General features: G+C 50.6%; 2 protein-coding genes across 16 annotated transcripts in view; both read right to left on the minus strand.

Moving 5' to 3' along the window:
• INPP4A (inositol polyphosphate-4-phosphatase type I A) overlaps positions 1-10,443 on the minus strand; it is a 122,921-nt gene extending 112,478 nt beyond the window's left edge. For 5 of the 14 annotated variants that reach the window (XM_059659024.1, XM_059659022.1, XM_059659026.1 and 2 more), the window contains exon 1: positions 10,235-10,443. The gene's annotated coding sequence lies outside the window, so the exon portion shown is untranslated. The remainder of the gene's footprint in view (positions 1-10,234) is intronic. The other 9 variants (XM_059659018.1, XM_059659019.1, XM_059659025.1 and 6 more) reach the window with 3 other exon arrangements.
• Positions 10,444-16,516: 6,073 nt separating this feature from the next.
• Positions 16,517-22,339, minus strand: part of CNGA3 (cyclic nucleotide gated channel subunit alpha 3) — a 36,146-nt gene continuing 30,323 nt past the window's right edge. For both annotated transcript variants that reach the window (XM_059659031.1, XM_059659032.1), the window contains 2 exons: positions 21,717-21,823; positions 16,517-18,420 (listed from right to left, as the gene is read on the minus strand). In XM_059659031.1, the coding sequence (XP_059515014.1) occupies positions 17,021-18,420; positions 21,717-21,823 (1,507 nt within the window). In that variant the 3' untranslated portion in view covers positions 16,517-17,020. The remainder of the gene's footprint in view (positions 18,421-21,716; positions 21,824-22,339) is intronic.

Here is a 22,339-nt window from a genome sequence, read left to right on the forward strand (position 1 = left end):
AAGATTCATTTTGTTGTAGAGTTATTTTATACAACAGTTTCTCCCTAATATACTCAACATTTTAACCCCAAAAAGCTAAGCAATCCTATTTCTAGGCCTGCCTGAGTAGCAAACTCAAAAAGCTTTAATATACTGAATTCCTATTTAATGTCCCAAACATTGAGTAGCTTGGCTTGCTTATTTAGTGCAGACAAATCTAGGTTATGAGGTAAAAATAGCCCCTGTTTTTCATTCATTACAGTTAGTCCATTAAATTAGGTTCACAGTCTGAGCCACGAGCTGCTAGTTGCCATGACAAACATGGGTACAACCCTTCACAGTTTACAAAACAGCCGACCTGTGGGTGTGCAAACTGGACAGATCCTGTGATGCCCAGTTCCAAGGAGTGACACCGGGGCTGGGGCCCTGCAATCTGGTCCTCTCTCACCTAATCCTGTTGGAAATGCGTCCATGCCCCACAGCTTCCAACTCGCTGCTGTTAAGGGGCTGAAGCTGAGGTGACTGCTGTGCCGAGGCCAGACCTGGGGCCCGATGCCCTGAGAGCATCAGAGCGGGGCAAACGGGGACACAGCCAGGAGTCAGGTCCCCAGTGCAAAAGGCAGTGTCTCCCCAGGTTAGAAACTGACGGAAATTAACTTTAAAACCTGGATGCTTCTTAACAACCAAGTCGGTGTAAGAGTGATACCGCGGCACTAAAGCGGCCTCTCGGAGCCAGCCAGCCACCCTGTGAGCCCCCGACTGCATCCCACGCCATCTGCTGCTCCTCTCCTGGCCACCAACAAGGCTAACGCTTAGCTGGGGAAAGATTCTTGACTAACTAAAGAATGATTAAATAATTAAGTTGACTCACAATGCAAAGATCTTTCTCCCTCCAGTTAAGTTACTCTACCTACCATGTGGCTGGCAGGACCCTACAATGATCACAGAACGTGTATCTGGGGCAATGGCTGGGAGCACGCGACGATTCGAAAGACTGTTCGCGCTGTCAGGAGGCCAGGTACTCGTGGGCTCTGAGAAAACTTTCAGCAAATACATCAGCACCCAGAGGGACAGCACTCACCAGACTGTGTCCATTTGAGTTCTTTGTTTTTTTTAATCAGTTTATGCTTTTATTGGTAACTTTAAATCCAGGTACTCTTTATGTAAAAGGTCAGGAAGGGCTAAATAGAAAATATAATAGGTTAGAAACAGAGTTAAAAAAAAGGTCAGCCCTGGCTGGGTTTGCTCCGTGGTTGGAGCGTTGGCCCGTGGACCAAAGGGTCTCAGCCAAGGGCATGTACCTCAGTTGCCAGTTCCCAAGCCCCAGTAGGGGCGCATGCAGGAGGCAACCAATCGATGTCTCATGTCGACATTTTCTCTCTCTTTCTCTCCCCCCCCCCCAACCCCATCTCCCTTCCACTCTCTCTAGAAATCAATGGAAAAAATATCCTCCAGTGAGGATTTAAAGATAATAATAATAAAGGTCAAAGACAGGTAAGTGGAGAAGTCAGGGAAGGATGTCAAGCTGCCAGGAAGAGAGTCCAGACCCCAACCAGACAGCAGCTGTGCGTAAATTCTGGGGGGAGTATCAGGAAGTAAATAAAGCGAACCCATCCACCCACAGGAAAATGATCTGGGCTTCAACACAAAACTTGCAGCTGTACTGGAGGACTGGCCGCAAAGGGCCTCAGAGGGGGATGTGGGCCCCACAGGGTAGAGGAGCGGAGACAGGTGCGGGGGCTCTACCTGGACCAGAAGAGCCTGGTTTCATGGTAACAGGCAGCTTCGATGTCCATGGACAGACCAGGGTCCCCAGGGCTCCTGACACCACGTTTCTTGGCTGAAGAAGCTACTGCTGAATCACTGCAGAAGGGAGTGAAAGTGAAAGACCGAAGAGACAGCAGTTCGGGTCCCAAGGCCACAGACTAAGTAGCACTTCCCTAAATAGACACTGTGTGTGTGTCTCCAAGGTCCACTGCATCAGGAATACACAACCCCTCACCCTCCAGCCCTCAGCACAATCACTCCACTTCAGTGTTGGACAGGGGGCCGATGGAGGGAGAACGGAAGGGACTCGCCTTCAGTGAGTGAACGGGGAAGAAGGAGAGGTTCAGGCATGACTTCACTGTCACCACAAGTTGGGGGCAAAATCCAAGCGTGCCCTTTTGTGCCACCTGAGCTGGGCACTGTCTACCAGCAGGGTGTTTCCCCAAGGCCAAGCCATTCTCCTCTCTCTCCTCTTTCGGGCCCGAGGAGGAAAATGTTTGAAAGATTCAGGGTAGCTTGACATATCTTGGCACATAGTCCCATCTTAATTCCATTTTATTGTCCATCTGATTATCACCCAATTATGTAATGTGATCATTTGGTTTAACATTTGTATATGCAGAACATAGTCAAAACAATGAGTAAGAAATATGAAAATACTCAACATTCCACCACAGACAATCACAAGGTTTGATGTGCTTAAAACACAAGAGCGTCAGTAGAAGACTCAGCTGGGCCACTGACCACCTGACTGAGAGTTTAAGAGCCAAGCCTCCCACTTCCCCTTCGCACTCTGCCCACATCCTAGTCCTCTGACCTTTGCTGGTTGTCCCCTGCTCCTCAGAGCCTCCTTCTGCAGCATTTCCCCTCAGAGGTGCCCTGGGCAGGAGTCAGAGATGGAATGTGCCCTCGCCTTCTGAGTACATTTCTAACAACAGGGCACTCTAGGGAAACAGAGTTGTCATAACTAAAGTCCAGGGAGACTCGGGGTCTCCTGCAAGACAGAAACGTCCTACCTGCACTGGCTCCCAGCCTTGCAGGCAAAGCGCTCTCCTGCTTGTTTTATTTAATCTGCACAATCCCCTGCGAGCTGGGCATTTTCCCACTTCACACATGAGAAAGCTGACTCGGGTTCATGTCCAGCACTTTTTGTTCTCACAATCCAACTTGCCCCCCTCAAAAACCAGACACAGATGCCCCAAAGACATGGCTGCATAAGCTTTATGACACAAACCAGATCAACACCAGCATTACAGGATGCACATCACACCCATCCCAAGGCAGCCACGACGACCTGGGGCTGTCCTGTCCCCTTCAAACCAGAAAGGACTGCAGGGGATCCCGGGCAGCAGAGGTTCAATGGGGCAGATGTCTACTTTCCCCCCCACCCCACCCCCCGCCCCACCCACCATGGCCCCACCCTGACAGGAGGAGGGGTCAGAGACCCAGAGTAACATTTTGCCTCTGGCAAATGACACGCTCCGGCCACTGCCTCCCACCTCTGAGCGCCATGCTAAGGACCACATCACCGGAGGATCTGGCCCAGGGGATCGAACACCACAGAGCGTGAGCAGAGGTTCAGACCTTTCGTCCGGCTGTTCTGTGGGCTCCAGCTCCATTCCCGCCCTGCTAAAGGCCCCCTGGTTTTAGCTCAGTGGTTCTCCGCCTCCGTGAGTCACAGGCCCTCCCCCAGGAAAAGACCCCGTGTACACGCGTGCAGTGCAGCCCCCTCATCCCTGTGCTCAACACTGGAGTTTGACACATTTTTATCAAAACACACAGTAAGAAACATTCACACTGGCAACACCCAAACATACGCTACATGCAAACAACATTTTATCAAAAATTGCTTATCCTTCCTACAAGAAATATACTTAGATATTTCCTACTTTACTTCAAAAAAACTTAAGTACTGGTTACAACCTCAGATGGATTTGTTTCTGGACCCCCTCCAGCCATCTCCTTCCAGGGGCTGGTCTTCCCCAGTAGTTAGCACTGGTGAGGTACAGCGTGAGACTCCCTAACCACTACTTTCATGGATTACGATGAACTTGGAAAGCCTTGGAAAGTCAAGAAAATCTACAAATACCTCAGATCGTCAGTTCCAGGAAAAATGTCTAACAGTGGCTATTTTGACACCACAAACTATATGGAGTAGGTAGCTATTTCACTTCACCCAAACGCAGAGTTGGAGCTATTCTGGTGGAAGGGGATAATTAAGCAGGTCATTCTGGGCAAAGCCAGAGAGAGCTACACACTGCCATTGGAAGTAGTCCCTTAGGCTGCCTCGAGGCCAACTCCTGAAACATTTCTCAGCCCCTACTAAAAGTCCTGCTCTGGGTTTTTTTCCTCACTGAGCAAGGAGTAGCAGATGATGCATACTCCACCTCTCTGAACACACGTTGGGAATGGCTTCAGGAATGGCTTTGGGAAGTGGGTCATAAAGGCCAGACTAGCCCTGGAAGGCCAGCACAACAGACTCCATTCCTGCTGGGTCAGAGACGGACTGTCATCGGTGCTTCCTTTACCCAGGTATGATGGGAGGATGCAGGCTGCGCTCTGAGGAGCTGCAGGCATGGTAGCTGGGAAACTTGGCTGGACCCAATAAACTGGGGCATAGGATGGGTGTGTGCCAGGTGCAAGGAGGGCAAAGCTGACACAGGCTCCTTAAGCACGTCCCATGACCTCAGTTCACACCGTGGCTGACCACCCAGCATTCACTCTCCTTCTTCCTATTCTGGGAACTATGATCTCTGGACTGAGGAAAAGCCCATCCCACCTCTAGCTGAGGAGTGGCTGTGGTCTTGATTAGACTGAGTGCTATTCTTGTTTCTGGCTTCAGAATCACCTGGAGGGATTGTTAAAAGATGATCACTGCCCATATGGTGTTGCTCAATGGTTGAACGTCAACCCATGAACTAGGAGGTCACAGTTTGATTCCTGGTCAGGGCACATGCCCGGGTTGAAGGCTTGATACCCAGTAGGGTGCATGCAGGAGGCAGCCAATCGATGATTCTCTCTCATCATTGATGTTTCTCTTTTCCTCTCCCTGAAATCAACAAAAACACATTTTCTTTAAAAAAGAGGATCATTGCTGGGCCCCATCCCAGAGTTTCCAATTCAGGAGGGGTGATGCTGCAGCTGCTGGCCTGAGGACCACATGTGGAAAAACACGACTCTCACAGCCTCAGGTTCTTGGTCCAGGGGAGACCACATGACCCTCATGCTCCACAGTTGAAGGGAGGGCTGGTAGACCTGTGGCTGGGGACTGGCTGGTGTGTCTTCTTCCCTGCTCCTGACAGGAACAGGAGCCAGGAAGCACACAGCCATACTGACCCTAAGGACCATCTATCTCATAATCACGAGGAAGCAGGGATGGCTGGGAAGAAGAGAGAGGAGAAGAATCCAGGCCCTTGATGAAACTGCTGATGCAGTAAGACTCCAGGGCTGAGATCATCAATGCCCTCATTGTTTACATGGCAGCCAAAAGCACCCTATACACACCCCATAATGCAGGGAGACCCTCGAACTGGGCATCCCTGTTACCTCCTGGCACCATTCCCCAGAAACTCCCACTGTCACACGCTACTTCCTTCACACGTCCAGAATTGGTATGCCTGGGTCATTCTTCTTAAAATTTGAACTAACAACTTGGAAAATACACCCTATGCAATGTAAGCAACACCGGAGAGGGAAGGAAAGGAGTTCCACATATCAGTGTGAAATCGTTTCATCAGACAGTGCCTGCAACAGCAGCTGGTACGAGCTGTTGAGGGCTACAGTGGAGGTGTGGGTGCAGGGCCAGGAGCAGGAAGAGAGGCAGGGGCTCCAGAGGCCTCCGAATCCACCCGTAAGTGCAGCAGGCGGTGGCAGGAACTCCAGGTGAGGAGAACTGCCTGGTGTCTCTGGGAGGGGCTCAGGGAGGATGCCAGGAATGGAGGAGAACACTTTCCTCCTCCAGTGGTACCCCCTCCTCCTGGAGACCAGAGGACACCCCTCTGTCTTCCTGGCCCTATTCCAGAAATGGACTTCTCATCTCCATCACCACAGCAGGACCCTCCCCCACGGGACGCTTCCTGCTTCTGAAGCCTTCCCCAGGTGACCCTCACTGACAGACTCCACACTGGAAGGCCTGCAGTGTCTCATGTGACCCAGGTGAGGAACCTGGGCAAACACCACGGCCTGTCATGGGACAGGACTTGAGCAGGTGTGTGCAGAGACCAGACGCAGCACCCGGCTCTGGTTTCCCACTTCTCAGCCAGCTTATGGCAAAAGGGATGGTTAAGAGATTAACCCACAGAGGGAAGGCTGCCCTAAATCCAAGCCCCACGCTGCCTGCACCTGCTCTCCATGTGAACTCATCGCCGCAGTGGACGCCCCTCAGTGCTCGGCAGGCACCAGAGTCACTCCAAGCCCTTGACATGTATGAACTCTTTTACCCTCTGATAAGCCCCTGGAGTTGCTACCCCCATCAGCCAGCTTTGCAGATGAGAAAACCTAGGTGCAGTAAGATTAAGCTACTTGCCCAGAGTCACTCAGCAAGTAGGAGGCTCCCAGGGAATCCACCTTACTTATAACTCAAAATACTGAAAATAGAAATTATTGACATTTGGGGCCCCAGGTGATTAATTTTCATCCCTCCACTGATATATGAAGTTCGGCATTTATTCTAAAGTCCTGTGAAGGCAGCTATGTGATTTAATGTAAATGGCACTCAATGCAGACAGACCTGGGTTTGAAAGCCAGTTCAACTCCCTGCAACGGCCCTGAGGTGGGTGCCTTAACCACTCCTCACCTGGGCTTCCTCCTTCAATACCCCAACTCCCCTCCCACAGGACCTCCCCAAAGGAGGCACACGCAGACGGCGGGACGGTGTGCAGGTGGTGCTCAGGTCACGTTAGCCCCCTTCTCCTTTGGGATTAAAACGCATCACACTTAAAGGAGACATCTCAGGCTGTCGACAAGAAAGTATGAAGTGACATAAACTTCCACAATGAAAGATGAAGAAAACAACCCAATAAGACAAAATAGGCAAACTATGCATCGTTAATTTACAGAAGCTAAAATGTAAACTAGCAAGAAAAGGTTTTCAATATTGCTGGGTAAGTTGGGAAATGTAACCAAAACAATGTCTTCTTTATCCATTAGATTTGCAAAAACTAACAAGATTTATACACTTCAGCGTTGGATGAGTTAAAAGGAAAAGGCAATTTCACATACCAATGGAAGAAGTACAAACTGAGAAAGCCTCTTGAAAGTGGGGCGCAATGTGGTAACATTATCAATTTAAAATTACTCTTTGGCCCAGAAATCCTACCTCTAGGGATGTAGATGACTGAAATATCTGCGAGTGTTAACAGGGATACAGTTCACAGATTCCCCACTATTTTTAGAGCAGGAAATTGGAAACAATCTAAATGTCCTTCAAGAAAGAATAGTTAAGTTATGGTCCACCCATACTCCGGCACACTTTCCATGTCAGGCCCCTGCATTTGTCCACTGAAAAGGCCTAGAAGCACTGACACCCCCAGTAGCAATGCACACACCTCACACCCAGATCTTGGTTTCTAAATACCATTCTCCACTAAAAGGAACCAAGACTCTGGAGAAATGGCTGATTCCAGGGCTGGAAAGTACAGGTTGAATCTTGAAGACTTTGTGCCAGCAGGTAAAGCAATTCCCAAAGAATGAAGAGGACACGTATAAAGGACATATGAGTCAGCACGATGGGGCCCCTGCCGGCCAAGTCTGGGACAATTTAAGCAACACAATGCATAGTAATGAGAGTGACAGGCTATATAATCTATTGCATAAAGATGGAATTCATGGCGCAGAAATGTAAATCAAAGAATAAGAGAGAAAGGAAAGTTCTTCCTTTCAGTACAATCCCAACTTATAGGTGTACAAAAAAACTATGGAATTGGGAAATCCCATCTGTCAGCTATCATCATGCCTGATTCAGGTAAGACTCATCAATGGATTCTAAGAGTAGTGGAGAAAGTGTGAGGAGTAACACACAGTCTCAAGCTGTCTTATTATGAGGTACATGTTAACTAGAGAGATGAAAATGGCAACTTTCCTGTGAGGGAATCTGGCGCCTTAACCAAGGGATTAAAGTTAGTATGACCGGCGAAAGGGACTAATGACAGCATATGGAACATGCTGAGACAGCTGCTCAAAAAAAAAAGTAAGAAGAGCAAGGTGTGCTTATGTATGAAACATAGGTAAATTCCTGAGGGTTAGGTCCACCATGGCATTTTCATTAAAAGCACAGAGACAAAACAAGGTGGGCCTGTCTTGGGGTTCATTCCGGCCTCCCCCAGAATATGGTCTCCTCGCAGGCCCTCTGCTCCAGGACACTGGGAAAAAAGCTGTTCTAAATGCTCTCTCAAGACCAGTTCAGCACTCAAGTTCCACAAAGAAGCAACGACATACCCAAGGCTTCTTCACTGCAAATCTGTGCTCATTTTCTCCCGGTGACAGCCGAGCATCCTAACACCATGAGTAGCTGACGATGCTATGAGGACTTCCCTGGGAATAGCTATGTACGTAATCTGAAAAGGAGGTTTCTGTAAGAAACCAGGATAATAGTCTTGGTCCAGAGTCTCCTTCTCTACTCTGCCTGGTTGGATTCTTGAGATGTTCAGGCATGGGATGCGGGTCAGGGGTCAGTTGGTCTCACACACCTTCCCATTCCGTGCCTCTGGTGCATTTACAGGTCTGCTGGCTGGGAAAATGCTCCCAGGTAGGCAGCTGGCTGAAGGGACTTTCAGGGCCAACAGTGCTCTCTGTGTCATACATCCTGCTCGCTGGTGCTTCACAGTTTACAACACACTCTCATGTACATTCTTTTATTTCACCCTTTCCTTAAGGTGATTTAAAAAAAACAACAACAACAAAAAACCCCTAACATTCAGTTTAACAGCCTTGTGACAAAATATCCAGTTTTCAAAACAATGTGATAAACTGTGTCCCCCTTTGACTCCGAATCTACTTGGGAAGCAGGACTTGTACCTGAGTAGATAAACACTCTGCGATGGCATAAGCCAAATAAAAAAACAGGTTAAGTAGCTACTAGAATTAGTATGATTAATTCTGTCACTGAGTTCAGTAGAAATCCCGCCCTCCTTTGTCTTTGGATCTGTCCAGCATCCATTCATTTAAGCCCTGTCTTCTGGACAAACCATCCTGGTAACTCTGGCTTGTTGCTCCACAGCTGTGTTTACCCGGCGCAGCAGGAGGTCTGGTGGGGCTTTGTTCACAGGCTCCGCCACCCCAGGGACCAGACATGGTCTTCCGACACCAACCCTTCAACAGAACAACCACACCTTCCCATGTGGGCACCATCATGCATCTTTCTTCACAGAAACCAATAAATTGAATCTTCTAGGAGTAAACATTTCTGCAAAGAACTCCCCAACATTTCTGCAAAGAACTCCCCAAAAGAAAGGCCCTAGCCTAGATCCAAAGACAAAATTCCCCTTAAAGAGAATTCCTCTCAACCAAAGAAAAACTAGGCTTGCTTCTTTACCAACGCCAAGGGCACGGAGGTTCCAAAACACTTCAGAACAAGAGTTAGCAGGTGGCAGATCCAGGATCACACGCAGCGGGACTGCTGTCCCCGCGCCCCTGGCTTGCCCACAGTCCACACCATCCTCGAAGCAGGCAGTTTCGCTGCAACATCCAAACTGCCACCCCACCCCCTGGCCTGGGTTTAGGCGCCCTGAGGGGCAGGTGACAAATCAAACACAAAACATTCAGAAGCAACGAGAAAACCTAGAAGATGGGCTTTGCCGCTGCCATACGTATGTCCTGCCCAAAGGAATACTTTCATGATCTGTCGTTACAGACGAACTCGGGCAGCAGGAACGCACCATTATGTAATGTCAGAGGGCAGGCCACCAGGGGAAGGGAACGCTGGGCCCACAAGGGCAGAATTTACCTCCGACACAGTGTTCCGTCTTCCATGGCCCACACATTCACGACCGGCTTTCAGAGGGATGCTCACAGCTCCCCGCACACGCCTCAGGCCTCGACTTACTGACTGGCAAAGCCAGAAAGAAAGGAAGAAAGCATAAAAAGCAAAGATGCCAGAAATGCTGTGGGGGCCAGGGGCCGGCAGCCAAGGGCAGAGTCGCGAAGATGGACAGAGATTTCCCACGTCTGCTTATACCCAATATGTTTACATCCCAAACATGGCGAGGCCTTCAATGCCTGGCTTCGCCACAAACGCCCTGGAGACGCACCGGGCAGGCGCCGGCCCCGTCCCGCTGTCCCCCGCCCGGATGCCGGGTCTGCATTCGCCCGCGCGCGCAGGGCCGGGCGCGCCTCGGAAGACGCGACCGCGACTGCACCGCCGGCTGCCCATTTCCATGACAACCGCGGCGCCGACCGCGTCAGGCGCACGGGTGTCAGGGATGCGCGCCGCCCCCCGCGAGGGGCCTCCGGGTCCCGGCTCCGCGGCGTCGCAGCGCCCCCGGCCACCTACCTGGCCCGCCCGGCCCGCGGCGCCCGCGCCCGGATGTCCCGTCGTTGGCCGGCCGGGTCGCGCGCCCGGGCCCCGCAGCTGCAGCGCCGCCGCTGAGTCGCCAAGTCGTGGGTTCCGGCCCGGCTCCCGGCGCTGGTCCTCCGGCTCCGGCCGCCAACCCGCAGCCCGCACCCGGCACGGCCGCCGCTGTTCTGGAAGCCGGGCCACGCAGCCCCGCCCCGCCCCGCCCCGCCCCGCCCCTGGCCGCGCATGCGCCCCGCCGGGCCCGCCCCGAGAGCGGCTCGGGATCCTGCTCCTGGGCTCCCGCGAGACCCGCGGTCCCCGGCTGTGGCACCTGCGGGGGTCTGGGCCCGCGCACCTGCGCGATCAGGCGTTTCGCTCAGGTGTGAGCCCCTGGCGCGTCCCCGCGGTGGGCGGGTCCCTGGAGAGCCGCGCCCGGGACCCGCTCCGCTGTTTGCCCGCGGGGTGAGCGCGCCATCCGTGATGCAGGTGCCCTCAACCCGGGAGAAGTTAGGAAACGCAGCATTTAACCCAGAAACACGCACAATTAACATCCTGCTGCCGAATGCAGATACACAAAGAGAAGAGGAACTTCTAACGTCCTTCCAGACCTGTGCTGGTACATTACATAAATAGGCATTTGTAGACTTCGCCCCCAAAGCTCTATTTTTTTTTTTTTACAGGAAAATAAAATAGAATAGTCAGAATTGTGGAAGAAATTTTTTATTTTAATATAACTTTAAACCTTAATATTTCTGCTTGAGCAAGAATAAATACGGAACTGGAGATAAACATTTTTTCTTGAAGTCTTTATATTCTATCAGAAAAAAAGTATTTCTTAAAAATTATTAAAGGAGAACCATTTTAATTCAATAAACCAGAACACTGCTCAGCGTTCACATCTCTCCGGTATGAAAGCAAGCATTTATAATTTGCCTTTAAATGGAAAGATATAAACCTATTAAAATAAAAGTTAAACAATTCTCTGATCTCATTTAGAATTATATCAGAGACTCCTCATGTCACCAAAAACTAAATGCAGATAATAGTCTGGAATAAAAATAAACAAATATAAAACTACTTTAAAAGTGTAATTTGTTTTTTGACTTTTGACTTTATTTCTCATCTGGGGAGTAGTTTATTAACAAAACACTTTTTATTGCTTCTTCAGATAAATGGAAAGAAATGTCAGAACTTTAGCCATACTATAAAATTAAAATCAGAAAACCAAACAAACTTGTGGAAATGCAAAAGTATTTTTATATTTTATTTTCTAAAATAAGAGTGACCAATGAGCTAGTGACCAATGAGACAGCCCCAACTGGCACATTTACCCAGCCAAACTATTAATAGGGTCCCCTTTCACTCTCAGAAGTGTTCTCAAAAAAGTTCAGACAATACATTTTATGGCCACGCTATCTGTAATCAAGCTGAGAGGGTTTTTAAATCTTAGTTTTTTTAAAAGAAAGAAACTTAAATTCACAAACATTTAAAAATAGACAGTTCAATTTCAACAATTCATTCATTTAACATAGTAACAAACACTGACGTTTGTGGCTTTTTTATTTCTCAATATGAACAACTGTAACAAACATAAAGCCATTCTTCAAATCTATATGAAGCAAATTATCAAACATAATATAGAAATTCTGAATTGTTAGTCACAGGAACTCAAAATCACGAAGATAATGTTGATTTTTTATAAAATACATACACACACTTTTGTGGAAATGAAATTTTCTGACATTTTTGGTGTTTTTGTGTCCCATTATCTCTTTTCTATAGAAATGATCAGGGCATTTGCCAGTTCTTCTGGTGATGTCATAAATCTTGAGAAGCTACAGTCTCCACTGGCAGCTGATATCGGCCCCCTGATTTTGCATGTAAATATATATAAAATAACTCAAAAGTGTATCATTGCTACACATATGCTTTAACAACTCCAGTGGGAGTCAGAAATTGACCTGATTAAAAACCCACATCTCTGCAGCTCAGTGAAAGGGTAGGATGCACAGCGGCCTGTGCAGACAAGACTCTTTACCTCCCCCTGGTGGAGAACTGTCTTGCTGTAATGACCATATTAGAACAAAACCCTCCACTGCTATCTGCTGCAAAACTGTTACAATAAACACAAAAATTGACGGTGATAAGGCATGATGCCTTATTTTATTTTTTAAATTACTTTATCAATATTTTATTGACTTCAGAGAGGAAGGGAGAGGTAGAGAGAGAGAGAAACATCAATGATGAGAATCATTGATCGGCTGCCTCATGCACACCCCCACTGGGGGTGGAGCCTGCAACCCAGGCATGTGCCCTTGACTAAAATCGTACCCGGGACCCTCCAGTCTGCAGGGTGATGCTCTATCCACTGAGCCAAACCAGCTAGGGCAGGATGCCTTTTTAGAAGGGACCCTTCTGGGCAGTGCACAACTATAGCAACCATATGTAACAGCCCTCAATGTAGTCACTAAAAACAAACTAACTATTTCTTCCATTCCCCAGCCAGGGAGTGAGCAATCTGCTCTGCTGGCAGGAACACCTGCGTGCTGGGCCTCGCAGACTGCTCCAGACCCAGAGCAGAGGGCAATGCAAGAGATCTCCTAGGGTGACTTGACAACATGATTTCTTCTTATCCAGCCCTTAGATAAGGGGTGATCCTGTTCCCCTGGAATGTTTAGTTAAAATTGGCATGGAATGGACAATGCACAGAAAATAAAATTCAGATGACTAATAAACAAATGAGGGGAATATTACAATCACTTGTGAACAAACAAACACAAATGAAACAACACTGTCAGTCAAGTCCAAAGTCCTCCACCCTGTCCTTGCTTTTCTAGAACTCTCTACTAGGAAGATTAAAAGGAAGTATGAGGGAAGAGGGACTTTCCTTTTCCTGTCCCCGTGCTGTCCTGGTTAGGTAGCCTAGCAGTGATGAAAGATCATGGCAGGGGCATTTGGTTCCAGACTTCTTTAGGGACTTTTTTGGGGGGACTCCCAGGACCAATCTCACCCTCTTCAGATAATGTCCAAAGTTCCATCTTTGCCAAACTCCTCTGAGTTCCTAAATTACCAGTAGCAGCCAGCAGGAGCCCTTCCTCAAAGTCCGAGGTCCAGCTCCCAGGAACTGCCCTCCGAGCACCCTTCCCCTGGCTCCCCAGCTGCTCCCGCAGTTGCTCTCTCAGATAACCTCAGTGCTCCGTCCCTGCCCTTTCACCCTCCAACGCCCATGATTCATTCCCTCTATTAAATTCTACTTGGGGAAACACCTGACATATTATATATTTATCTTAATTTGTTCTTAGAGTCTGACATTTAGGTTATTCCCTTTTTTCTATTAAAAAGAATGCTGTAATAATAAACATTTGTACCCATCTCTGGGTACACACAGGTGAGAGCTTTCCTATGACATGGAGCCAGAAGAAGTGTTGCTAGGTGACAGGGATGGGCATCTTCATCTTTGCTGGACAAACTCTCACCCTGTGCTTCAGGGAAGCACTTTTATTGGCTACTGGAGGCCCAGTGCACGAATTCATGCACCAGTGGGGTCTCTCGGCCTGGCCTGCGGGATTGGGCCAAAACCGGCTCTCAGACCCCGCCTGAGGGGTCCTGGATTGTAAGAGGGCACAGGCCAGGCCAAGGGACCCCACTGGTGCACCATCGGGGCCTGGGAGAGACACAGGAGGATGGCAAGCCAGGGAGGGACCGAGGGAGGGCTCCAGGGCGTGTCTGGCCCATCTTGCTCAGTCCTGATCAGCTGGACCCCAGCAGCTAGCTAACCTACCAGTCAGAGCGTCTGCCCCCTGGTGGTCAGTGCACATCATAGCAAGTGGTTGAGCAGCCTTAGCATTTCATTAGCATATTATGCTTTGATTGGTTGAACGACCAACAGGTCAACTGGACACTTAGCATATTAGGCTTTTATTATATAGGATTTTGTTCATCACAGTTTGCATCCCTCCCTCGGGGTATTACTAATGGCCACGAGACCAAAGAAGGAAGCTGCCTTGCTTCTGTGTGATAAAATAGTGGCAGAAGGGTCTGAGATGGACAGAGGCGGCCTGAAAAGCTGGACTAGGTCCCTGGCCCTGTTTTGAGGGCAGGAGCAGCGGATCTCCGAGGGCTGATGCTTCAGCAGGGGTGGAACAGGCATCTCGCTTATGACTCGCTCGAGTTACAAATATTTCCAGACATTCTTCATACTGGTTCCTGCCAAGATACCCTTTGTCCAACTGCGTCTGGTTCCTTGAGGGCCAACAGCCTTGGGCCTTTCCTGGCTGGAGGCACTGGACTCTTTGCCAGGCTGGGTTCCTCAAAACCAGAGCTCTAGGCCTCACCTGAGTCCCACCACCTCTTACCTCCCCAGGGTTCCGCCGGGGACCCTGCATCAGTCCATATCCACTTCCTCCCTCTCCTGTCCCAGGGCCTCTCTGTCCTGAGACACGTGCACACACACACACACACACACACACACACACACACACTTCCATGAGACACCGTCTCCCAGCCTGGGTTCTGATGGTGGCCTCCAGTGGCAGCCACCGTGGCTGAAAGACCACAAATCCTTCTGCAGGTTCCAAGTCAGTGAATAGGCGCCCTGACAACAACCCGAAACTCAGCTTCCCACCATCCTGGCAGGTGGAGGCTAGTTCGCTGAAATTCTATCCGTTTATTCCTCCAGGAAAGTAACGTGTTTATTCACAACAACTCTGGGCCCTGGGCGGTATCCTTCCTCTTTTTCAGGTGAGAGAGATGAGGCCTAAGATAAAATAACTGGCCCGAGCGGCCAGGTTATGACTTGCACAAGAGCGGGCCTGACTTCCCACTTTCTAACTTGCTGCCCAGACTCCTTGGGTAGAAGCAGAGGGAAAGCTGGGTGTGCTTCCTGGCTCCCCCAGCTTCCTGCCTGGCCATGCCTCCCCAAACAGCCGAACACCCCGGGGCGGCCCTGGACAAAGATGCCTGCAAAGTCAGCGTCCCTCCCGGTATACACTTCATATCTGCCTGAGTGCTTTGGCTCCCGCACTGACACACGCTGCCGCTCTGGTAGCATTTTCTTACCTGCTCCTGCCTGTGTGTGGCCCTCACGGGCGGGTGCTGTCCCCTGCTCACCTGCACCTGTTCTTACCGGCGTAGCCAGGCCATGGCCTAGAAACACACCTCAGCTGCATCTTCCCTTATGACAAAATACAAAAAAAATATGAAGCAGGAATCACTCAGTATTTTTTAATCTGTCTTTATTTTTCCTGTGCAAATATGAAAGGAGGCATAATTAATAGTTAAGGCTTTTAAAATATATGTGTTTTGAGAGTACATTGCTAGTTGCATTTTGCTGATATTTCCTTGCATCCTAACTTCCTTTAATAGACCGTTTACTTTTATTTTTTAAAGTTAAAATGGCTAAATGATTCATAATAAAAAACAGAAGAGACCCATCAAAATACATGCTCGAAAATGCAGCACCTTTTGTATGAACTACATTAGGGCCCAGTTATGTGGCATATGGATTATAATATCAGACCACAAAAACGTCAAAAGTTGCCAAAGCAAAATGGGGCATTTTTTCTGAGAAGAAGAGGGAGAAAAGAGGAGGAACAGGAAGAGGAGGAAGAGAAGGGAAGGCAGGAAGGGAGGAAGGGAGGAAGGGAGGAAGGGAGGAAGGGAGAGAGAGAAGAAGGGAGGGAGGGTGGAAAGAAGAGGCAGAGAGAGAGAGAGAGAGAGAGAGAGAGAGAGAGAGAGAGGGGGGCTGAAGAGAGGAGAAGGAAAAGCTGCCCGTATGGCTTGCCTGCATCAGGAGGAGTTCTCTTTGGGTAATTTCCAGTGGGTATTTAAGCAAAGGATGGACCATTACGGTTGTAATTCACTATCATAGAACCCATGCCTAAATATCTTATAAAATGGTAATGGAATTCCACGGGCTGGGTTTGTTGAAGAGCTACATTCTGCACTCTGCGCTCTTGGCCAGCTAAGAGCTTTGCCTCAGGATGTAATTCCGGAGGGAGGGTGAGGGTTCCTGGGGTGAAGGGGCAGTTTGCAAAGATGCGGCCTAAGGATCTCATCTTGGCGGAGTCCCAGTTGTCAGCTGTGTTCGGCTGGGAACCCATCCCCAGAGCCCCCACGCCAGGGCGAGAGGCCGCCTCTAATTCCTGGGCAAGTTAGAGGGAGAGGTCTCCTCCCCCAGCTGAGACACTCTTTCCTTTTCTTTTTCCAGTGAAACAGATTCCGTTTCGTGGGGGCTGGATGGCAGGGCGTCTGGATCTGCGTCCCCGCCTTGAAGTGACCCCAGATGGGGTGACCCTGCCTCGTCCTGAGCTTGGCACAGTTCCCCCAAAGGCTTGGGTTCCTAGGGTCACAACGAGCCCCTGAGGAGGCACCAGCTTCAGAAATCTGCCTCAGACACATCCCCTTCCAGGCTCGGGGTGGAGGCAGGTGCCAGAGGGGGCGGGGGTGGCGGGCATAATGAATAACAAAGGGAAGGTCAGATGTCTAAGAATTCCTCAGGGGTGAAAAAATAAGAGTTCAGTGTCCACGATTTCATATGCTTGGCCTGGGGACACGTGCACTCCACAAAGTCCCACCCCTCGCAGGGTTCCCTGTGGACCTCGTAAGAACCTGCCACCTGACCATGGCGGACAGAACAAGTCCCATTTCCCAGATGAGGAAGCTGAGGCTCTCTGTCTGCAAAGGGCAGGGGGAGCTGGAATGCTCCTGCCAAGTCCCTTGCCTTGGGCTATATCGTATCCCAGGGACAGCTGACTCCCCGGGCAGGAGACAGGCTCCCTGCCTTCATTGCTGCTTGGTCTCCGGTTCCGGTGCGACCCCCTCGGGCAGGGGGCTGCGCTCACAGAGCCGCACCTGGCTTTCCAGTTGGCTGAGGCGCTGCTTCACCGCCATCTGGCTGGCACTGTACTCGGCCAGGAGCCGCGCGAACCTGGTCTGCAGGGTGTCCAGGGAGGACTCCAGGTGCTCCACCTTCTCCTCGATGTCCTGGGGGTCTGCCCCGGCCTTGGCCAGGTCCTCGTCGATCAGGTTGTCCTTCATGAGGATCTGCCGTCCCTTCTCCTCCAGGGCCTTCTTGGCGTCAGGGTATTCGGTGAGCGCCTCCATCAGGTCATCCTTGGAAAGGCAGAACAGGTCCGAGTAGCCGATGCTGCGGATGTTGGCCGTCCTGCGGTTCCCTGACTTGCTCCCCTTGATGTTTAAGATGCTGATCTCCCCGAAGTAACTCCCGTCACTGAGGACCACGAACTGGGTGAGCCCATCGTCGGCCACCACCGCCAGCTTGCCCTCCTTGATGATGTACATCTCCCTCCCGATGTCGCCCTTCTTGCAGATGTAGTCCCCGGGGCTGAACACCGCCGGCCGCAGCTTCAGCACGAGCTCCACCAGGAGCCCCGCCTCGCAGTCCTGGAAGATGCGGACCTTCTTCAGGGTGTCCAGGTGCACGTTGATGGCGATCTCGGCCTTCAGCTTGTCCGGGAGGCTCTTGAGCACCTCCCTCTCGTCCACCGTCTTGCGGTTGGCCCACAGGTAGTCGAACCACCGGATGACCCGCGTCTCCAAGTCCTTGGTCACCTTGCGGAGCTGCATGTACTGTTTGATGGCGTCGATCTTGGCCTGGAACTCAGTCCGGGAGGCGTTCATGTTTGAGATCATGGAGCCCACGTTGCCCACGATGGTGGCAAAAATCAGGACGCCCACCAGGAAGTCTACGACTACAAAGAGGTACTCCTCGTCTTTCACAGGGGGTGGCGTCTCACCGATGGTGGTGAGGGTCAAGGTGGACCAGTAGAGACTGTAGATGTACTTCCTGGAGAGGCGCCCGTACTCCGGGTTTGAGATGTTTGGGTAGACCCAAGAGTCTGTCCCGAAACCAATGAACTTGGAAATGGCGAAGTAGATGCAGGCGTTCCAGTGGATGATGACGAGGATGTACAAAACCAGGTTCCCGATCCTGAAGACATTGGGGTAGCTGGTCCTCGTCTCTGTGCGGTCAAAGAATTCAAAGAGCCGGGCAAACTTCAGCAGGCGGTTGAACCTCAGCTCCGGGCAGTTGATGCCCAGCTTGAAATAAGCCAGGTCTGTGGGGACGAGGGACAACACGTCCAGCTTGAACTGCAAGGTCTCTGTGTAATGCCGCCACAGCCTCTTGGCATCCCTGACCATCAAGCCTTGCTCGAGGAAGCCTAAAGAGGGAGGTGGAGGTCACGTGGGCACCAAAGAGGCTGTGTTTTTTGACCAGGGCCACAGAAAGATACTTCACCTCGTGACTACAGGAGACATGGTGGAACACTAATATTAGAAACCACTTCAAAACCACACTTACCGCCCTGACCGGTTTGGCTCAATGGATAGAGCATTGGCCTGCGGACTCAAGGGTCCCAGGTTCGATTCCGGTCAAGGGCATGTACCTTGGTTGCGGGCACACCCCGCTGTAGGGAGTGTGCAGGAGGCAGCTGATCGATGTTTCTCTCTCATCGATGTTTCTAACTCTCTATCCCTCTCCCTTTCTCTCTTTAAAAAGTCAATAAAATATATATTTTTAAAAAAAAACAAAACACAACACTTACCGCGCCTACAGGAAAGGTACTGATATTTACCAGTCTAGGATGTCCTAATCCATTTTATTCACTTAAAAATATAGATCAGTTGTGTCCATTTGAGTGTGGATTGGGCATTAGAGATAGAAAGAAATGATTATTACATTTTGAAACATAAATGGAAGTTATATTTTTTAACGAGTCCTTGAAAATTAGAGATACATGGTAAAAGGGTTACTGTCTGAGATTTGCTTTAAAATAGTCCAGCCAAGAAAGGGGTGGGGGATGGGGGTAGAAACAAGATTAGCAAAATGTTGATGACTGTTGAAGCTGGGTGAGGGCACCTGAGGATCCATAATACTGCTCGCTCTGACTGGGGGCATGTTTGAAAACACTAATAAAAATGTTAAAAGCACAGGTCATGGCCATGCTTCCCCAGTCACCAATGGGCATGAGCTGCCTGTGGGAGACGCTGTCCAGGGAAGCAGTGTGCTCCTTGCTGGCTGCACACGGCATCATCCAAGGGGCTCTGGAAGCATGGAACCTGGAGCTCACCCCCGAAAGTCAGACGGGCCTGGACCCTGGGAGTCAGGGACATCCTGCTTCCTACCCCCGCTCTTTACTGCATTCTTTGGTTAACTCGTGTTTATTCAGAACCCAGACCAAGCATGTCAGACTCGCAGCCCACAACGAATATTTTTGTGGCCCAGCCAATATAACAATACGCAAGAAACGTTTAATAAAAATTTCGTAACTTAATTTTTACAATATCCTGTTATACATAATTATTAATAACGAACTACAATGTTCACTAATGACTGATTACTATAATCGTGTTGCATTCATTTCCCTTACGCACCTTATGCGCAGGCGCACCATTTCTCCCCACTAAAACTAGCAGCAAATATTTTAGCAGCCGATGGCCATGTCATTAGTCTTGGACTGACTTGTTTGGTGTGCGCAACAGGAAATATTTCCCTTCCGGAGAACAAGAAAAATAGGTTTATTTGCGTTACGCTTATTAATTTGTGCAGTTATTCAGTGTCTGGTAAGTTAATGTTCAAGAAAAAATATTAATTTTATTAAAATATTCTATTATTTTATGTTAATGAGTTTCGGATGCACGAAATTCATTCAAGAGTAGGGCCTTCCTTCCCTTGGCTGCCGGCACCGGCTTCCCTCTGGCACCCGGGACCCAGGCTTCTCTCGCAGCCCCAGCTTCGTCTGGAAAGTCGTCCGGAAGGATGCCTGGTCTAATTAGCATATTACGCTTTTATTATTATAAGAAGAAGATTACTCATTTATTTCAGCCCTTTGTATTCAGCATGTCTCTATCGAAATAAACCTACGTTTCTATGAAATTGAAGCTTTTGCTTTTTTGCGACCCACATAAACTTCAACCTTGTTTATTTGGCCCAGGTTAGCTTTTGAGTTTGACATGCTTGGCCTAGACCAGCGGTCGGCAAACTGCGGCTTGCGAGCCACATGCGGCTCTTTGGCCCCTTGAGTGTGGCTCTTCCACAAAATACCAACTTCTGCACATGGGTCATGAAGTTTCAATCGCATTGTACGTGCGCGCCTGCTCATGGTATTTTGTGGAAGAGCCACACTCAAGGGGCCAAAGAGCCGCATGTGGCTCGCAAGCCGCAGTTTGCCGACCACTGGCATTACATGACACTCCTTGAGCCTCAAGACTCCTCGATACTTCCTTATTACATCTTCTTTCGATTTTGAAGAGTTTTTTTTTCCTCCCCTTTGGAATATAATCCACAGACATTTGGTTTCTTGCCCACCTGCCTCCTCACCCCTGGATGCCTGCTGAGTCTGAGGTTGCCAGGGTAGCGCCAAGGCACAAGGAGGGAGGGCCACACCTGAGTCAGAGGGCCCTGTGCTGCTGAACTGGTTGAAACAGGGACAGCCGGCCCCAGGAGCTGGGCCACGCCAGGAGCTCTTGTGTCTTGCTAGGTTCACGTGACTGAGGAGTGGCCGACCACCAGGACTGGCTCAGTCACCGTGCAAGCCTCGGGCTGTGCGCATGAGGACTTCTGTTACGTCGCCGTCGCCGGGCACTGATGTGGATGGAAGCAGGAGGGCTGCTGGGGAGGGGAGTGACCGTGGCCTTTGGGCCAGTCACTCAGCGTCTCTGGCCTCAGCTTCTAAGTCGGCCGAAGGAGAGTCCTGCCTGCTGTCCCCAGCGCAGCAGTTCTCTGGGGAAAGGAGGGGCTGCATCGCTCTGCGCACTGCCGAGCTGCATGGCTTTTTGCTGCGATCGGTTATGTTTATATCAACAACTATGGCACAGTTTTTAGCTGAAAAATCTTGGAAGTCACAAGCAGGGCCTCCATGAGCTTACGTGATGTCTTTGTGCAAATTAGAAAAAGGGTGCCCCAGAGATACAGGGCTGGGGGCCGTGGCTGGGGCTTTAGCCCTCACTTGCAGCCAGAGGCACCTGGAGGAAGGCCTGTTGCAGAGTCAGTTCTCCGTGTTGAGTGCTCCTCTGACAGCCACGGAGCAGCAGGTCCCGGTCCTCCGGCCGTCCCAGCGAAGGCTGACCGCGCTCTGCCTCCTGCCTCCAGCCGCGCTGGGCTGGGCTTCGAGATGGTGATGTGGCTTCCTTACTTCCAACACCAATGGAAATACCCATGTGGCCCAGAAAGACAGCTCAACTTGCACAGGGTAGCACAGCTCATTGGGACAAGAGAGACCAGAACCCAGGGGTCATGACCCCGGCTCGGGGCCCTGTCCCAGGAGCAGCGGAAGCTTGAGGCGGCACCACCCCATCACTGCTGCAGGCTCCCCCGGCCTGCTTGGCCTCTAGTGGTCAGGGGTAGGTGATGTCCACCCTACCATCCTGGATCTCCCTGAACGTGGCTGTGGTCCCCTGGACCCTCCTGCTGTGGGGCCGGTGGCCGGGCCCAGGACATCCCGGCTGGGGCACTCACCTGTCCGGGCGCACACCAGCACATCCAGGGCGTAGAGGACGTCCGCCGAGTAGTCCAGGACCAGCCACAGCACCAGGTGCTCGGACTGCAGCTCGTCGAAACAGGCCCTGAGCCAGGGCGACAGGGAGAGATGTCTGCAGGGCCTCTGGGCACCAGCCGGCCTGCAGGGCTTGCGCCCCAGCGTCATCGCCAAGGCCCTGAGGAGGGGACCAGGCTCCCAGAAGCCTTTCTGTCCAAGGTCACATAGCCAAGAAGAGCTGGGATTGACCCCAAAGCGCGGGCCCTGCTTGCTCTGAGCAGGGAGCTCCGAGGCCGGGCGGTTTCTCTGGGCCTCACTGCTGGGTCAGGAGCAGGCTGAGGACCTGCCCTTCCAGGTCAAAGACATGAGAATTCCTGGAGGATTAACCACTGAACAAGCCAGCAAATGTTTTCTACTTTCTCCATCTTTATGTTCACCACTTCTCATACAGACAATACCTGCAAAATACCCCTGATCCCCAGAGAGCAGCAGCCTGCTCTGTCCCCAGGCGGGCTGGGAGAGGCCCTCCGTTCTCCCTGCTTCACCCCTACTTACCCTCAGAGGAGAGGAGCCCACTCCTTGCTCAGATAATCCCGAAAGCCCC

The sequence above is a fragment of the Myotis daubentonii genome, chromosome 12, assembly GCF_963259705.1.
Source record: "Myotis daubentonii chromosome 12, mMyoDau2.1, whole genome shotgun sequence".
Classification (NCBI taxonomy): Eukaryota; Metazoa; Chordata; class Mammalia; order Chiroptera; family Vespertilionidae; genus Myotis; species Myotis daubentonii.